Source organism: Choloepus didactylus, chromosome 3 (genome assembly GCF_015220235.1).
Source record: "Choloepus didactylus isolate mChoDid1 chromosome 3, mChoDid1.pri, whole genome shotgun sequence".
Lineage (NCBI taxonomy): Eukaryota > Metazoa > Chordata > Mammalia > Pilosa > Megalonychidae > Choloepus > Choloepus didactylus.
Genome location: NC_051309.1, coordinates 80,381,777 through 80,399,379, shown reverse-complemented (window position 1 = coordinate 80,399,379; position 17,603 = coordinate 80,381,777). Strand labels below are relative to the sequence as shown.

The 17,603-nt window shown below is 36.0% G+C and overlaps 2 protein-coding genes across 5 annotated transcripts in view; both read left to right on the top strand.

The window, feature by feature from the left end:
• The window catches only part of CDKL2 (cyclin dependent kinase like 2), a 111,792-nt gene that overhangs the window by 49,091 nt on the left and 45,098 nt on the right, over nt 1-17,603 (top strand). Inside the window, exons 13-14 of one of the 4 annotated variants that reach the window (XM_037829984.1) lie at nt 2,714-2,802; nt 5,484-6,250. The exons of 1 other annotated variant lie outside the window; for it this stretch is intronic. In XM_037829984.1, the coding sequence (XP_037685912.1) occupies nt 2,714-2,779 (66 nt within the window). In that variant the 3' untranslated portion in view covers nt 2,780-2,802; nt 5,484-6,250. Of the gene's footprint in view, nt 1-2,713; nt 2,803-3,871; nt 4,219-5,483; nt 6,251-17,603 lie in introns of those variants that run through there. 2 more of the 4 variants (XM_037829983.1, XM_037829987.1) reach the window with 2 other exon arrangements.
• The window catches only part of RCHY1 (ring finger and CHY zinc finger domain containing 1), a 109,714-nt gene continuing 98,781 nt past the window's right edge, over nt 6,671-17,603 (top strand). Inside the window, exon 1 of the mRNA XM_037829990.1 lies at nt 6,671-6,697. Coding sequence (XP_037685918.1) covers nt 6,686-6,697 — 12 coding nt within the window. The 5' untranslated portion in view covers nt 6,671-6,685. The remainder of the gene's footprint in view (nt 6,698-17,603) is intronic.

The window sequence follows — 17,603 nt, the reverse complement described above, 5'->3', positions numbered from 1 at the left end:
CAGCAACAGTGATCAAGTCTTCTCATGCTTTAAATCTCTCTGACCTCCCCTTCTGCCTCATCTCTTCACTGCACTTATCTTCAGTGTCGTCTCTCTGACTCTCTCCTGCTTTTAAGAGCTCCGGTGTTTACCTTGGGCTCACCAGGATAATCTAGGATAATCTCTCTAGTTTAACGTCAGATGATTATAACCTTAATTTCACCTGCAAAATCTCATCAGAGCAGTACCTAGGTTTGTGTTTGATTGAATAACCAAGGATGGGAATCTTGGAGAGTTATCTTTAGAATTCTCTCTATCCAACAGAATGTTTAGACCATTAACAACATAATTTTGACATGATTAGACCTACGTCTATCTTTTTATTGTTTGTTTTCTGTTTGTTCCTCTGAGGTGTTCCTGTTTTCTCTTTCCTATCACCTTTTGTGTCTGAATATTTTTATTATACTATTTAATTTTATCTATTAGCTTTTGGGGCTGTCTTTTGTATTTTTCAGTGATTGCTCTAGGGATTGCAGTATACATGCCTAATCTTTCCCAGTCTACTTAGAGTTAATGTTGTGCCACTTAATATAAAATATAGAAACCTTGTAAGTATAATTTCTCTTCTCCCCAACCTGACTTCTATGTTAGTTATCCTATGTACATCCCTTTAAAACCCATCAGATTTTCATATTTACTGCTTCAAATAGTCATAAATATTTTAAAGAATTTATTAGATAAAAGTAGTCTTTTATATTTACCTATTTATCATTTTTGTTGCTCTTTTCCTTTCCTGAGGATCCAAGTTTCTCTTTGGTATCATTTTCCTTCAGCCTGAAGAACTTCCTTTAGCATTTCTTGCAGAGCAAGTTTGATGGTAACAAATTCTCTTAGTTTTCCTTCATTTAAGAATGACTTTATTTTGCTTTAATTCCTGAAAGATATTTTCATGGGTTGTAGAATTTGAGTAAACAGTTTAAGTTTTTTCCCCAAGTTCTATAAAGATACTGTTTTTCTATTTTCTGATCTCCATGACTTCTGATGGGGAATCGTCAGGCATTTGAATTGTTTCCCTATATGTAATGTGTTGCATTTCTCTATCTGCTTTCAAGATTTTATCTTTATCTTTTGCTTTAATTTGTCTGAATATGATGTGTCTAGATATAGTTTTCTTGGTTTGGTGTTTGCTGAGCTTGGATCTATAAATTTATGTCTTCCATCAAACTTAAGAAGGGTTGGTGGTTATTTCTTCAATTTTTCTTCTACTACAATCTCTTTCTCCTCTCCTTCTGAGATACTAGTGACACATATATTAGATCTTCTCATATTTTCCCACAGTTTTCTGAGGCTCTGTTCACCTTTTTTTTCAATCTTTTTCTGTAAACACTTCAGATTGGTTAATTTCTTTGGATCTGTCTCCAAATTCACGGATTCTTTATGATCTCCATTCTGCTATTAAGTCCTGCCAGTAAGTTTTTCGTTTAATTTCATATGCTTATAGTATTCTAAAATTTCCATTTGGTTCTTTTTTATAACTTCTGTTTCTCTCTTAAGAATTCCTATCCCTTTATAAATTTCCAGTGTATTTTTCTTTACTTCATGTGACATAGGTATAATGGCTATTTCATGTGACATAGTTATCATGGGTATTTTAAAGTATTTGTGTGAGGGTGCCAACATTTGGGCCAACTTGGAGTCAAGATGTGAAGCAGATATCAATCTATTGATTGTTTTTTTTTTTCCCCTTGAGAATTAGTCACACTTTCCTGGCTCTTTTTACGTCCAGTAATCTGGGATTGTATCCTGGACATAGTAAAGGTTACTTTTTGTAGCCATGTTCTGTTATAATCCTCTAGAGAATATCGATCTTTTTGTTTTAGCAGGCAGTCAACCAAGTTTTGTTCATACTGTAAGTTCTGCCTCACCTTATGAGAGAGGTGGTTCAAATCTCAGTTCAATTCTCTAAGCTTTGCGATCTTGGTTTGCATCTGTCCTGCATATACGTAGTTCAGGAGTTTGTTTGAGACACATACAGGTGATTCAAACCTCTGTTTGTTCTCTAAACCTTTGCTATGTAGAGCAAAGGCTTGACTTTGTCTCTGCATGTATGGTCAAGTGTTAGTCTGAGATTTGTACAAGTGGCTCAAATCTCAGTTCAATTCTCTAATCTTGGTTCACATCTTGATTCAGTTCTCAAGCCTTTGCTATACTGCTTTGGATCTGTCCCATGTGTGCATAGCTCAGGAATTAGACCAAGATTTTCACAAGTGTATACACAGAGTTAGAGATCTTCCTGTTTCCTCTGGCTAGGAAGACAACCCTTCTTTCAGAGTTTTAGCTTCTTGCACTTCCTGCCACTCCATGACTAGGGCCTCCACTTTGGGCAAAGCCACAGGAGTGCCAAACAAAAATGGAAAATTTACCTTTATGGGGACCTTGGTTTTTTTTGTTTTGTTTTTTTCCAAGAGGTGTTTTTTGGTTTGTCTTTTGATAAGTGGGAGAGATGGGCTGTAATGGGCTTACACAGAGCAGACCAGAAGCATCTTTTAATATATGTATAAACTAACAGGGCAAGGAATTATGTCCTGTTACTTGATCCCCTCCCAGGCAGGCAACTGGAGCTATAATAGTTAATTCTAAACATCTGATATTTGTACAACCAGAATTGAGATTTCTGGAGAGTGGAACTTTTGCAATTACTTCAAACCTGTCACACTTGATTATTAATTTATAGGTATCAGGATCTCCTCTGTCAGATGCTTCAGAAACTGACTTCCCTCGAGTGGAACACCAGCACTGAGGATTACTTTGGTTCTGAACTGGGTAGGTCTGATTTCATACTTTCTCCATACTTTCCCATTTCACAGGAAATGTTTTGTAGCTTGCTGAAGACCACATTCATCAGCTGAAGCATTCTCTGGTGATTGGTTCATGATAATTCCTGATAGAGAAAAAGTTGCAGCATTTAAACCAAATGTGGCATTCATCTCTGGGATGAAATTCTTTTTCATAGAACTTACATCTTTTGCCCTTAAGCTAATCTCCTGCATTTTATTAGACATAGTAATGTGAATTTAGAGTGACAAGTACTCCAGAAAGATACATATTTATCTTCTTATCAGTCATTTGCTGTCTGGGCTTGTAAAGCAAGTTAGATTAAATGATTGCTCAGCCATCTTTTTCCCAATAAAGAGGGCTCAGTGCTGTAGCAAACGATTGCTTATGTTTTAAATATAACTTTTTAGTACAAAAAAAACAAAAAAACAAAAATGAGAACTTCCTGAGTGATGATTTGCTATGTGACCTCAGCCAAGTCATTCAGTGTTTGATATCTTATTATCTCTGTGAAATATGATGATAATAAAATCCCAGATGTCATAGCTATATAGTGGGAGTTAATCTGTTAACCTCCACAAAGTATTTTGAGTGTCTGGGATAGCAAAGGTAAATTTACTGTGAGTGAACAAAGCTTCAGTTTTAGGTTAGACTTACCCTTCACTTTCACAGGCCTCCTTCCAAGGCTCTTAGAAAGGTCTTTGCAGTACATTCAATGTGGTATCATGTATGTAAAATTTCCAAAAGTAAAATATTCTTGGAGTCTTTTATTATGAACTACAAACTGCACAAACTGCAGGCTCCACAAAATTTGGATATGCATTTGTTAAAATTAATAATTATTAAAGTGAGAGGAGATGGAATGCCATACTTGATAGTTTTGATCAGTAAATATCCTAAAGATTGTCTGTGTTTTTGATACAAATGACACATATAAGCTAAGGTTTTCTCAGACTACATGGTGTCCACCAATATTATCAATATATACAGTTTGAGAAAATTTCTGGAAAGATTTTATTTAAAATACTTGGTTGTTTATATGTCCCTGTGCTTTTAGATGCTGCTGTAGCACTTGAGATGACATCCTCTTGAAACAAGAGTACTGATATCCTAGGAGGAGAGATTTGTGGTTTTCATTGTTTTCTTCTGAACTGCCTGCACTTTCTTAGAAAAACCTTGCAGAAAAAGGGAAAACAAAGACTTCCGTATGTTTTGAAGGAAGATTAAACAAGTGCCCTCCCCAGCTGTTATCCTTCAAGTTCTCTGATGCTATGTTAAGATGTATCAAATGGAAGAATAGTGATATGATTCTTATTACATGAATGCGTATTTACTGTTAGTAGATTGTGTATTTAAATTTACCCAAGATTAAAAGTGAATAAAAAGAGAGGGGGAGAAACATTATGAAAGGTCATGTTATTCATATACTTGAACTTTGTGTGTTATCTGTTCATTTATTTAGGAATGGGTTTGGTTGGGGGTAGGTGATAAAAACTAAGATCAGTTGAAGGAAATGAAAATCAGTGAGAGAAAATATGTCCTTTACCCTGACTTAACTGTAAAAACACATTTAAAATTCTTATTTGTTTTTAGAATAAAGGATATATAACCGCTCTCCATGGATACATGTATACTTTGGTTTCTGTGATTGTTGTCGGTCTTTGATCACTGAATTGTGGAAATCTGGCGTCTCTGCTGTTCTTTTTCTAAGAGCTACTAATGCAATTTTAGCAATGAAACCTTTTATTTCTAATACCTTAGTGCAACTCTGGCATTGGATAGTCCTCTGTATTTTAAGGTTCTAGTACTAATGTTCCTATGTGAAGGAATATGATTGGAACAAGTCTGGAGAAGGAGAATTTTGTAGATATACCTTGAGTGGAGTACTGTCTTTCTTATTGAAAAAAGAGGAGTAGATACAAAATGAGGAGATGGGAAGCAGGGTTACCTGCTGATCAATACTGATTGATCTTATCTGGACCAGTTGCTCTTGGACTACCCAGCTGAAGAGGATTTGGGGAGGGACCATCCATTACTATGGACTCCACTCCAATCCACCACTGTTCTTGAGTACTGTTAGACAGAACCTAGAGATGTTGCTTAAATTCTTGTACCTTCCCCAAAGCTTTTCACCAGGATGCAAAATCACTGACCTACAATCTGTATACCTTTTCTAATGCACTTGTCCACAATTTATTAGGTCAGGAGGTAAACCAATTTGGCTCCAGGTTGTTGGTTTTTGGAATGCCATGTGCTGCATTTATCATTTTAGAGAATTATTGTTAAAGAACAAGAATTTATGTCCCCCCCTCCCCCATAACCTATTAATAGTGTTTCGTTTTTCCCAAAAGCCATTGACAAGAGCTTAGTCCAAATAATTAACTAGCACTTTTCTTTATTACTCTGGAACGTTTTCTTAATATTGAAGTTCTGATCTTAGACACTTGAGCCTTAAAGGAGTAGGACATTCAGATGGTGGGAAAATAGGGGTTCCATGTATAAGTTTATAGGGAATTAAATTAAAATTTGGTCTTGATTTTTAAAGTTCTACTTTTAACTTCTGACCAGGTTTTTTTATTAGCTTGGTATGGCCAACATGATGAAAAAAAATCAGTGTATTGGCATTAATAGGCTTCACATTGAATATTATGATTTTATTTTTACTTCAGAAAATACTGCCAACAGACTCTACAGCATGGAAAACAGAAAATACTTAAAGCCAAGTAAGTGTACTCCAGCTTATTTAAATGTTCTTTGTAGATAAAGATCAGTATAAAGATACTAGCTTAAAGTCTGAGGATCTAGGATCAGTTATCTTCTCACTTCCTACATTTGCTTTTGGTATAGTTTGCCTATTAAAACACTTTGTGAACTTTAGAATTAAGGAACTAAAAATTACTTACCATCAAACCAAGTTGAGAATTAAGGATCATATCTGGTTAGAACCTTGGCTGCATTACTAGAAAAGGAAGATTTTGCAAATTGGCACTGTAGTTACCTAAGTAAAATAATTCCTTCTTCAGCTTAAGGTTATTTAGTATCTTTTTCAAGGATATGATTTAGTCACACACTAATAGGAAATATGTGTATGTAGTGATGGGGGAAAATGGGCTTACGGTGTGCATGTATGTTTATTTAAAAATTTATAAATATTATATCTTACTGAGCTCAATAGGTGGCTTTTATTCAGATTTATTAAATTAAGAGAGTATAAATAATATATATACTATTGTATGCTATTTATCAAATAGATTCTAAGACTGTTAATTCCTTCTTTTGAAAACTTTGGATAGAGGTGTCACAGGTTAGTTTTCTTTCACAGCGGATGACACAAGCAACATAAAATAAAAGGTCTTATAAAGATTTCCTGGTAAAATTGTGACAGATCCAGACTTAGAACCCACTTCTCCTGATTAAGAAGCCCCTTGCTTGGCTAGAATATTTGACTTCCCAGTGAAATGGGAACACAGATGTATTATCTTACATGGCTCTCTCACTATTGGTTTCTTTAGTTGTGCTATAATATGCTACAATATAAGATTGGATCTATACTAAACTATGAGTCAGACTAGACTGAAAAATGTGATTGACCTGATTCCTAAGCCCCCCTTTATATAATAACCCCTTACAGGGAATTAGAGAAACACCAGTGTCAAAACTGGACCAAATAGATTTTTCTCTATTCTTTCAAGTTTTCTATATTGGAAAGGGGTCCTTAACACTCCTCTGTGTGAATGAAAAACTATATTCTCACACTGCCTTATCTTTTCTTTTGATAGCTTAGATATGAAATAACTTCAAATTGTATTTAACATATAGCTGATCTGTCTCTAAACATGCCCTCCTGAGAAGCACCTTACTGTAACTCTTGATGTCATCACTTGTAAGTAACCAATGATTTTAATGTTTGTGGATATCTGGTGTTGAATGTATTATACACTGAGAAATTTTCTTTAAAAAAAATCCCATCCTGAGACAGATTTTAGGCCAATAGGCCAACTGTTCTCCTTGCTCCATGTAGCCATAGACTCTTTCTCCCTTTGAAACCCTGGTGTCCTTGATTGGCTGTTATGCAAATCAGGCAGAGAAACCCGCATTTGATTGGTATTAATTTGACAACCATGAAGTGACCTGGATGTCCATAAAGAATAAGAAGTCCCACTGCCCAAAGTTCTAGAGCCCTGGAAGGACAGATTGTTTATCCATAGGAGTGCCTCCAGGACAAACTTGTGCATTGCAAGTGATGCTGCTGTTGGTTAGGAAAGATAACCTAATCACCCTATCCCAGGAGAAATCTTCAAAGCTATAAAACCAAATACATAAGCTGATGGAAAACCTGGGCATGCAAAATAATAAAAGCAATTCAAGTAAAACTCCAACAACCAGAAACATAAAGTCTCTAGATTGTTTCTATGCCAGTTAAGCCCTGAAATTCAGAGGTACTAGTCTTTGCAGGAACAATGACTTTCATTCCTTTACCCCATAAGGTCAATGCCCCTTTTTCAATATTAAGAAGTCAGATTGGTCATTGCCCAGATATCCCTTAAGATTGAGGAATGGACAAAACAAAAAGGGAGGAATTGTAACCAAGAAATTAAGAATTAACAAATAATTAGGATGACTGAGTCATTATATAGATGACTTTTCTTATTTTCTGGTATATTGTAAAATAGCAAAAAGAAAATAACCTGAAATGACTGAAACCCACTGAATTGTAACCCAGCTGCCTTGATCTTTGATAATGATTGTATAATTATATAACCTTTATCCTGTGATTGTAAAAACTTCATGACTGACCCTCCTTGTACCCCTTTATCCTGTTTTACAACTTTAGAGTCTTATGATCACAAAGACAGCCCATTAATGTTTATTATTGAAGGAATTCAAGTCAGCCCAGAACTAACCCCTGATTACAGTATTTATACTTGCTACTGTGATGGTTATTTTTGCTTAGTTGTAGCTTAGTTCCTCCCCTTTACATGGAACTATAGTTGCTTATACTTGTTATTACAGTGGTTACTTTAGCTTAGCCCTACTCCTTTACATTTTATAAATTGTAGTTGTTTACATTGTTATTGTAAAGATAACAACTCAACCTCCCCTTTTTTGTTCCCATAACAACCCTAAACTCCTTAGAATCGGGGAGACAGATTTTAGGCCAATAGGCCATCTGTTCTCCTTGCATTGCAAGAAACTCTTTCTCCCATTGGAACCCTGGTGTCATAGGTTGGCCATTATGCACATCAGACAGAGAAATCCATGTCTGAGCAATATCACTAGGCTGCCCTGAGTGTCGGCAAAGAGTACCCTTTGAGTTGAGTTGAGTTGATGGTGACATTTCTACTGTTTCATCAGCTCACTGAGTCCCCACATCTTTTTTGAATCTCAGTATGTTTTGAAAATAGCTAGGGACAGAATTTCAGGTACATAACACATGACCTTGAGTATACTAGTTCTTAAAACTATTTGTTTAAAAAGTATCATGTACTCATAAGTGCCAAAAGTTGGAAGCAACCAAGATGTCCTTCGATAGGTGAGTTTGTAAGCAAACTGTGGAACAACCATACAATGGAGCAATACAAGCAATTTGGCAATAAAAATAAATGAGCTCTCAAGCCATGAAAAGACATGGAGAAAACATAAATGCATATTGCTAAATGAAAGAAGCCAATCTGAAAAGGCCACATGCTGTATGGTGCCAACTATATTACATTCTGGAAAAGACAAAACTAGAGAGAGAGGAAAAGATCAGTGGTTGTCAACAGGGGAAGAGGAGAGGAGAAAATGTGGAGCACAGGGGATTTTTAGGGCAGTGAAACCATTCTGTATGATACCTTAATGGAGGATGCTTGACATTATGTATTTGCCAAAACCCACAGAACTGTACAACCCAAAGAGTGAACCCTAATATAAACTATGGGCTTTAGTTAATAATAATGTATCAATATTGGTTCATCAATTGTAAAAACATGTACAACAGTTATGCAAGATGATAGTAATAGGGGAAACTGTGTTTATGGGTGGGGGCTACATGGGAACTCTTACTAATTTCAGTGCAATTTTTCTGTAAACCTAAAATTGTTCTAGAAAGAAGGTCTTTTAAAAAAAAAAAAATCCCATCCACAAAATGTCATTTTTCTTTGTTTTCACTGAACGCTTATTTCCCTCCATTGCATAATTTTATTTAATCCCTTGATATTCACATTTCACAAGATAGTGTGTTGGGGGATGAGGCAGAGGGATCTATTTCTTGGTTCTTCTGCTTCGATTAATTGTTGTGGTGTATTACATTAATTGATTTTCTTGTGTTGAACCAGCCTTGCATAGCTGGAATAAATCCCACCTTGCCCAGTCCCTCAAGGGACTTTGCTAATACTTTTTAATTATCAGCCGAACATATTCTGGAATGTATCAGGGTATTACAGTAAGCTATGCAGAATTACAAAATCTCGTTCCCTATTCTAGGTTCCATGTGTTTAAGTTATTTAAATGAAGTGGCCTAACAGGTTAAGTTAGATTGTGTGCTACAGAAAAATTTAAATTTTGGACACATTAAATATCTCTTCCTTTGGTCTCACCCAGAAGGTGAAGTTTTAAATTACAGACAATATCATCCTTTACCCTGTATTCTGATTTACCTTAGTCCCAACCAGATCAGCTTCGTTCATGTCTCTAATTGAAGTCTGATCTCTTTTTCAGCTTTTTTGACAGTTGCTGTATGGAGTAAGGCTGACTTTCAGAACAGCAGAACTCTTAACTCTGAGTCTGAGGTGTCACACAGGTACTCATTGATCCAGGGAACTACTGTGTTACACACAAAGAGCACAGCATCTCAGAATTTAAAAATAACACTTAAAACTTGGGAATATATTTGACTGCGATAAGAGCTTAATATCTAGGCTTTTCTTTTCTTACCAGCGTTTTAAGTGAGACAGTACAAAATTTGTCCTTTTGTTTCTGGCTTATTTCACTCAACATAACGTCCTCAAGGTTCATTCACCTCGTTGCATGCCTCATGACTTCATTCCTTTCCGTAGCCTCTCAATATTCCACTTATGTATACACTACAGTTCACCCTTCTGCTCATCAGTCGATGTACCCTTTGGCCACCTCGGCCATTGGCTATTGTGAATAATGCTGCCATAAACATTGGTTTACAAATGTCCATTCGAGTCCCAGCTTTCAGTTCTTCTGAGTGTATTCCTAGTAATAGGATTGCCTAATCACGTGGTGACCCTATATTTAGCTTCACATAGACCTGCTACATTACCCTCCAGAGGAACTACACCATTCTGCTACCCTACCAACATTTAATATGTACATGTCTTTCTCCACATTTTCTCTAGCACTTAAATCTTTCTGTTTATTTATTTATTATTTTTTGAATCTGCAGATTTTGTTGAGATATATTCACATAGCATATATTCTATCCAAAATAAACAATCAGTGTCTCACAGTATCCTCACTTAGTTGTACAATCTTCATCACTCTCAATTTAGACAATTTTCATTGCTCCAAAGAGAAGAGTAACAGATGGACACAACCATACCAAAGAGTTGTGTCTATCTGTTACCTAGATGGTGTGGTACTAGTAAGGTATCCCTGTTAAATATAGTCCAGAGTATGCAATAGGTAGTTTTTCCCATACACCACTCTATTATTAACTCTTTGTACAAGTGTTATGCCTTTGAAGTAGTTCATGCAAGACCTGATTAACTGTAGCACTAATCGGTGAGATACCTTTCAATCCTATTCACTTTAAATATGGCACTATTACTTATAATTCCAATAATGAAATATCATCACCTCTATTGATTCCTATACTTTTAAGTTTAACCTCGTTAACAAGTCTGTATATATTAGCTAGCCACTCCATCTTCTCTAGCTTCTGTCTATCTCTAGGTCCTTTATATTCTACATTTTAAGACTCTGAATTTATATTTACTAGGTGGTTCATATTAGTGAAATCATATAATACCTGTCCTTTTGTGTCTGGCTTATTTCACTCAACATTATGTCCTCAAGGTTCATTGATGTTGCTGCATGCTTCAGGACCTCTTTCCTTCTTACTGATGCATAATATTCCATCATATGTATATACCACATTTTTTTATCCGCTTGTCTGTTTATGGACACTTGGATTGTTTCCATCTTTTGTCAATTGTGAATAATGCCACTATGAACATTGGTGTATAAATGTCAGTTTGTGTCACTGCTTTCAGATCTTCTGGGTATAAATGGAGTAGTGGGATTGCCAGGTTTAAGGGCAACTCGCTATTTAATTTTCTGAGGAACCACCAAACTGTCTTCCACAGTGGCTGTACTATTACACATTCCTACCAGCAGTGAATAATTCTTCTAATTTCTCCACATCCTCTCCATCATTTGTAGTTTCTTGTTTGTTTAATGGCAGCCATTCTTATAGGTGTGAAAGATATCTCATTGTGGTTTTGATTTGCATTTTCCTAACAACTAATGAAGATGTTCATGTGCTTTTTAGCCATTTGTATTTCCTCAATGGAAAAATGTCTATTCATATCTTTTGCTCATTTTATAATTGGATTGTTTGTTGTTTTGTTATTGAGTTGTAGGATTTCTTTATATATACTGGAAATCAAACCCTTATCAGATGTATTTTCTCCCATTGAGTTGGCTGCCTCTTCATGTTTTTGACAAAGTCCTTTGAGGCACAGAAGCATTTGATTTTGAGGAGTTCCCATTTATCTATTTTTTCTTTCATTTCTTGTGCTTTGGGTGGAAGGTCTAAGAAGCTACTTCCTAAAATTAGCTCTTAAAGATGTTTCCCTATACTTTCTTTTAGGAGTTTTATGATACTGGCTCTTACATTTAGGTCTTTTATCTACTTTGAGTTAATTTTTGTGTAGAGTATGAGGTAGGGGTTTTCTTTCATTCTTTTCAATATGGATATCAAGTTCTCCCAGCCCCATTTGTTGAAGAGACTATTCCAACCCAGTTCAGTGGATTTGGGGGCTTTGTCAAAGATCAATTGATCGTAGATCTGGGGTCTATTTCTGAACACTCAATTCAGTTCCATTGATCAATATGCCTGTCTTTGTGCCAATACTATGCTGTTTTTATCACTGTGGCTTTATAGTAAACTTTAAAATCAGGAATTGTAAGTCCCCTCACTTTGTTGTTCTTCTTTTTCGTAATGCAATTTTATTGAGATATATTCACATAACATACAATCATCCAAAGTGTACAATCAGTTGTTCACAGTATCATCACATAGTTGTGCATTCATCACCACAATTTTTTGGAAATTTTTATTACTTGAAAAATTAAGAATAAGAATAAAAATAAAAATAAAAGTAAAAAAGAACACTCCAAACATCTCATACTCCTTTTTCACTCCTATTATTCATTTACTTTTGTTTCCCTTTTTTCTTCTCATTTGTCCATACACTGGATAAAGGGAGTGTGAGCCACAAGGTGTTCACAATCACACAGTCACTGTATAAGCTATATAGTTAAATGAACATTTTCAAGAATCAAGGATACTGAATGACAATTCAGTAGTTTCAGGTATTTCCTTCTACCTATTCTAATACACTAAAAACTAAAAAGGGATATCTGTATAATGCATAAGAATAACCTCCAGAATGACCTCTCGACTCCATTTGAAATCTCTCAGCCACTGAAACTTTATTTTGTTTAATTTGTCTTCCCCCTTTAGGTCAGGAAAATTTTCTCAATCCCACGATGCTGAGTCCAGTCTCATTCTTCTTTTATAGGATAATTTTGGCAATTCGAGGCCCCTTTCCCTTCCAAATATATTTGATAACTAGCTTTCCAACTCTGCAAAATAAGTTGTTGGAATTTTTATTGGTATTTCATTGAATATGTATGTTAATTTGGGTAATATTGACATCTTAGCAACATTTAGCTTTCCTATCCATGAACACAGAATATCTTTCCACCTATTTAGGTCTTCTTTGATTTCTTTTAGCAAAGTTTTGTAGTTTTCTGTGTAGAGGTCCTTTACATCCTTGATTAAGTTTATTGCTACATACTTGATTCTTTTAGTTGCTATTGTGAATGGAATTTTTTTTCTTAATTGCCTCTTCAGTTAGGTCATTGCTAGTGTATAAAAACATTACTGAGTTTTGTGCATTAATCTTGTATCCCACCACTTTGCTGATTTTGTTTATTAGCTCAAGTAGCTTTCCATAGATTTCTCAGGATTTTCCAAATATAGGATCATGTCATTTGCAAATAATGAGAGTTTTACTTCTTCTTTTCTGATTTGGAAGCTTTTATTTCTTTTTCTTGCCTAGTTGCTCTAGCTAGAACTTCTAGCATAATGTTAAATAATAGCAGTGACACTGGGCATCCTTGTCTCATTCCCAATCTTACAGGAAAGGCTGTCAGTCTCTCACCACTGGGTATGATGCTGGCTGTGGGTTTTTCATATATGCCCTTTATTATATTGAAGTTTCTTTTGATTCATACCTTTCAAAGTGTTTTTATCGGAAAAGGCTGCTGAATTTTTTGAATGCTGTTCAGCATCAATCAAGATGGTCATATGATTTTTCCCTTTAGATTTGTTAATGTGTTGTATTATATTGATTGATGTTCTTATGTTGAACCATCCTTGCATGCCTGGAATGAACCCCACTTGTTTGTGGTTCATAATTCTTTTAATGTGCCTTTGGATTTGATTTGCAAGTATTTTGTTGAGAGTTTTTGCATCTATATTCATTAGGGAGTCTGGACTGTAGCTTTCCTTTCTTGTAGCATCTTTATCTGGTTTTGTTATAGAGCGATGTTAGATTCATAAAATGAGTTAGGTAGTGTTCCTTTTTCTTCAATTTTTTGGAACAATTTAAGCAAGAATGGTGTTAGCTCTTTTTTTTTTTTTTTTTTAATTGAGATATATTCACATACCACGCAGTCATACAAAACAAATCGTACTTTCGATTGTTTACAGTACCATTACATAGTTGTACATTCATCACCTAAATCAATCCCTGACACCTTCATTAGCACACACACAAAAATAACAAGAATAATAATTAGAGTGAAAAAGAGCAATTGAAGTAAAAAAGAACACTGGGTACCTTTGTCTGTTTGTTTCCTTCCCCTATTTTTCTACTCATCCATCCATAAACTAGACAAAGTGGAGTGTGGTCCTTATGGCTTTCCCAATCCCATTGTCACCCCTCATAAGCTACATTTTTATACAACTGTCTTCGAGATTCATGGGTTCTGGGTTGTAGTTTGATAGTTTCAGGTATCCACCACCAGCTACCCCAATTCTTTAGAACGTAAAAAGGGTTATCTAAAGTGTGAGTAAGAGTGCCCACCAGAGTGACCTCTCGGCTCCTTTTGGAATCTCTCTGCCACTGAAGCTTATTTCATTTCCTTTCACATCCCCCTTTTGGTCAAGAAGATGTTCTCCGTCCCACGATGCCAGGTCTACATTCCTCCCCGGGAGTCATATTCCACATTGCCAGGGAGATTCGCTCCCCTGGGAGTCTGATCCCACGTAGTGGGGAGGGCAGTGATTTCACCTTTCAAGTTGGCTTAGCCAGAGAGAGAGGGCCACATCTGAGCAACAAAGAGGCATTCGGGAGGAGGCTCTTAGGCACAGCCATAGGGAGGCCTAGCCTCTCCATTGCAGCAACCGTCTTCCCAAGGGTAAAACTTATGGTAGAGGGCTCAACCCATCAAACCACCAGTCCCCTATGTCTGTGGTCATGTTAGCAACCATGGAGGTGGGGTAGGCCAATACCCCTGCATTCTCCACAGGCTCCTCAAGGGGGCACTACATTTTTTTTTTCCTTGTTTTTCTTTTTTTTTTTTAACTTTCCCTTCTTTTTTAAATGAACTGTATGAAAAAAAAGTTAAAAAGAAAACAAACATACAATAAAAGAACATTTCAAAGAGACCATAACAAGGGAGTAAGAAAAAGACAACTAACCTAAGATAACTGCTTAACTTCCAACATGTTCCTACTTTACCCCAAGAAAGTTACATAATATAGCAACATTTCTGTGAACTTGTTCCTACTATATCCATCAGAAGTTAACAGACCATAGTCATTCCTGGGCATCCACAAAACGTTAAATAGCTTATCTGTTCTTCTTGGATTATTGTTCCCCCTTCCTTAATTGCTCTCTACTGCTAGTTCCCCTACATTCTACATTATAAACCATTTGTTTTACATTTTTCAAAGTTCACATTAGTGGTAGCATATAATATTTCTCTTTTTGTGCCTGGCTTATTTCGCTCAGCATTATGTCTTCAAGGTTCATCCATGTTGTCATATGTTTCACGAGATCATTCCTTCTTACTGCCGCGTAGTATTCCATCGTGTGTATATACCACATTTTATTTATCCACTCATCTGTTGAAGGACATTTGGGTTGTTTCCATCTCTTGGCAATTGTGAATAATGCTGCTATGAACATTGGCGTGCAGATATCTGTTCGTGTCACTGCTTTCCGATCTTCCGGGTATATACCGAGAAGTGCAATCGCTGGATCGAATGGTAACTCTATATCTAGTTTTCTAAGGAACTGCCAGACTGACTTCCAGAGTGGCTGAACCATTATACAGTCCCACCAACAATGAATAAGAGTTCCAATTTCCCCACATCCCCTCCAGCATTTGTAGTTTCCTGTTTGTTTAATGGCATCCATTCTAACCGGTGTGAGATGGTATCTCATTGTGATCTTAATTTGCATCTCTCTAATAGCTAGTGAAGCTGAACATTTTTTCATGTGTTTCTTGGCCATTTGTATTTCCTCTTCAGAGAACTGTCTTTTCATATCTTTTGCCCATTTTATAATTGGGCTGTCTGTACTATTGTCATTGAGTTGTAGGATTTCTTTATATATGCAAGATATCAGTCTTTTGTCAGATACATGGTTTCCAAAAATTTTTTCCCATTGAGTTGGCTGCCTATTTACCTTTTTGAGAAATTCCTTTGAGGTGCAGAAACTTCTAAGCTTGAGGAGTTCCCATTTATCTATTTTCTCTTTTGTTGCTTGTGCTTTGGGTGTAAAGTCTAGGAAGTGGCCGCCTAATACAAGGTCTTGAAGATGTTTTCCTACATTATCTTCTAGGAGTTTTATGGTACTTTCTTTTATATTGAGATCTTTGGTCCATTTTGAGTTAATTTTTGTGTAGGGGGTGAGGTAGGGGTCCTCTTTCATTCTTTTGGATATGGATATCCAACTCTCCCAGCCCCATTTGTTGAAAAGACCATTATGACTCAGTTCAGTGACTTTGGGGGCCTTATCAAAGATCAGTCGGCCATAGATCTGAGGGTCTATCTCTGAATTCTCAATTCGATACCATTGATCTGTATGTCTATCTTTGTGCCAGTACCATGCTGTTTTGGCAACTGTGGCTTTATAATAAGCTTCAAAGTCAGGGAGTGTAAGTCCTCCCACTTCGTTTTTCTTTTTTAGAGTGTCTTTAGCAATTCGAGGCATCTTCCCTTTCCAAATAAATTTGATAACTAGCTTTTCCAAGTCTGCAAAGTAGGTTGTTGGAATTTTGATTGGGATTGCATTGAATCTGTAGATGAGTTTGGGTAGAATTGACATCTTAATGACATTTAGCCTTCCTATCCATGAACATGGAATATTTTTCCATCTTTTAAGGTCCCCTTCTATTTCTTTTAGTAGAGTTATGTAGTTTTCTTTGTATAGGTCTTTTACATCTTTGGTTAAGTTTATTCCTAGGTACTTGATTTTTTTAGTTGCTATTGAAAATGGTATCTTTTTCTTGAGTGTCTCTTCAGTTTGTTCATTTCTAGCATATAGAAACATTACTGACTTATGTGCATTAATCTTGTATCCCGCTACTTTGCTAAATTTGTTTATTAGCTCTAGTAGCTGTATCGTCGATTTCTCAGGGTTTTCTAGATATAAGATCATATCATCTGCAAACAATGACAGTTTTACTTCTTCTTTTCCAATTTGGATGCCTTTTATTTCTTTGTCTTGCCGGATTGCCCTGGCTAGCACTTCCAGCACAATGTTGAATAACAGTGGTGACAGCGGGCATCCTTGTCTTGTTCCTGATCTTAGAGGGAAGGCTTTCAGTCTCTCACCATTGAGTACTATGCTGGCTGTGGGTTTTTCATGTATATGCTCTTTATCATGTTGAGGAAGTTTCCTTCAATTCCTACCTTTTGAAGTGTTTTTATCAAAAACGGATGTTGGATTTTGTCAAATGCTTTTTCAGCATCTATTGAGATGATCAATTGATTTTTCCCTTTTGACTTGTTAACGTGTTGTAATACATTGATTGATTTTCTTATGTTGAACCATCCTTGCATGCCTGGAATGAACCCCACTTGGTCATCGTGTATGATTTTTTTAATGTGTCTTTGGATTCGATTTGCAAGTATTTTGTTGAGGATTTTTGCATGTATATTCATTAGGGAGATTGGCCGGTAGTTTTCCTTTTTTTGTAGCATCTTTGCCTGGTTTTGGTATTAGATTGATGTTAGCTTCATAAAATGAGTTAGGTAGTTTTCCATTTTCTTCAATGTTTTGAAAGAGTTTGAGTAAGATTGGTGTCAGTTCTTTCTGGAAAGTTTGGTAGAATTCCCCTGTGAAGCCAACTGGCCCTGGGCATTTATTTGTGGGAAGATTTTTGATGACTGATTGGATCTCTTTGCTTGTGATTGGTTGGTTGAGGTCTTCTATTTCTTCTCTGGTCAGTCTAGGTTGTTCATATCTTTCCAGGAAATTGTTCATTTCTTCTACATTATCCAGTTTGTTGCCATACAGTTGTTCATAATATCCTCT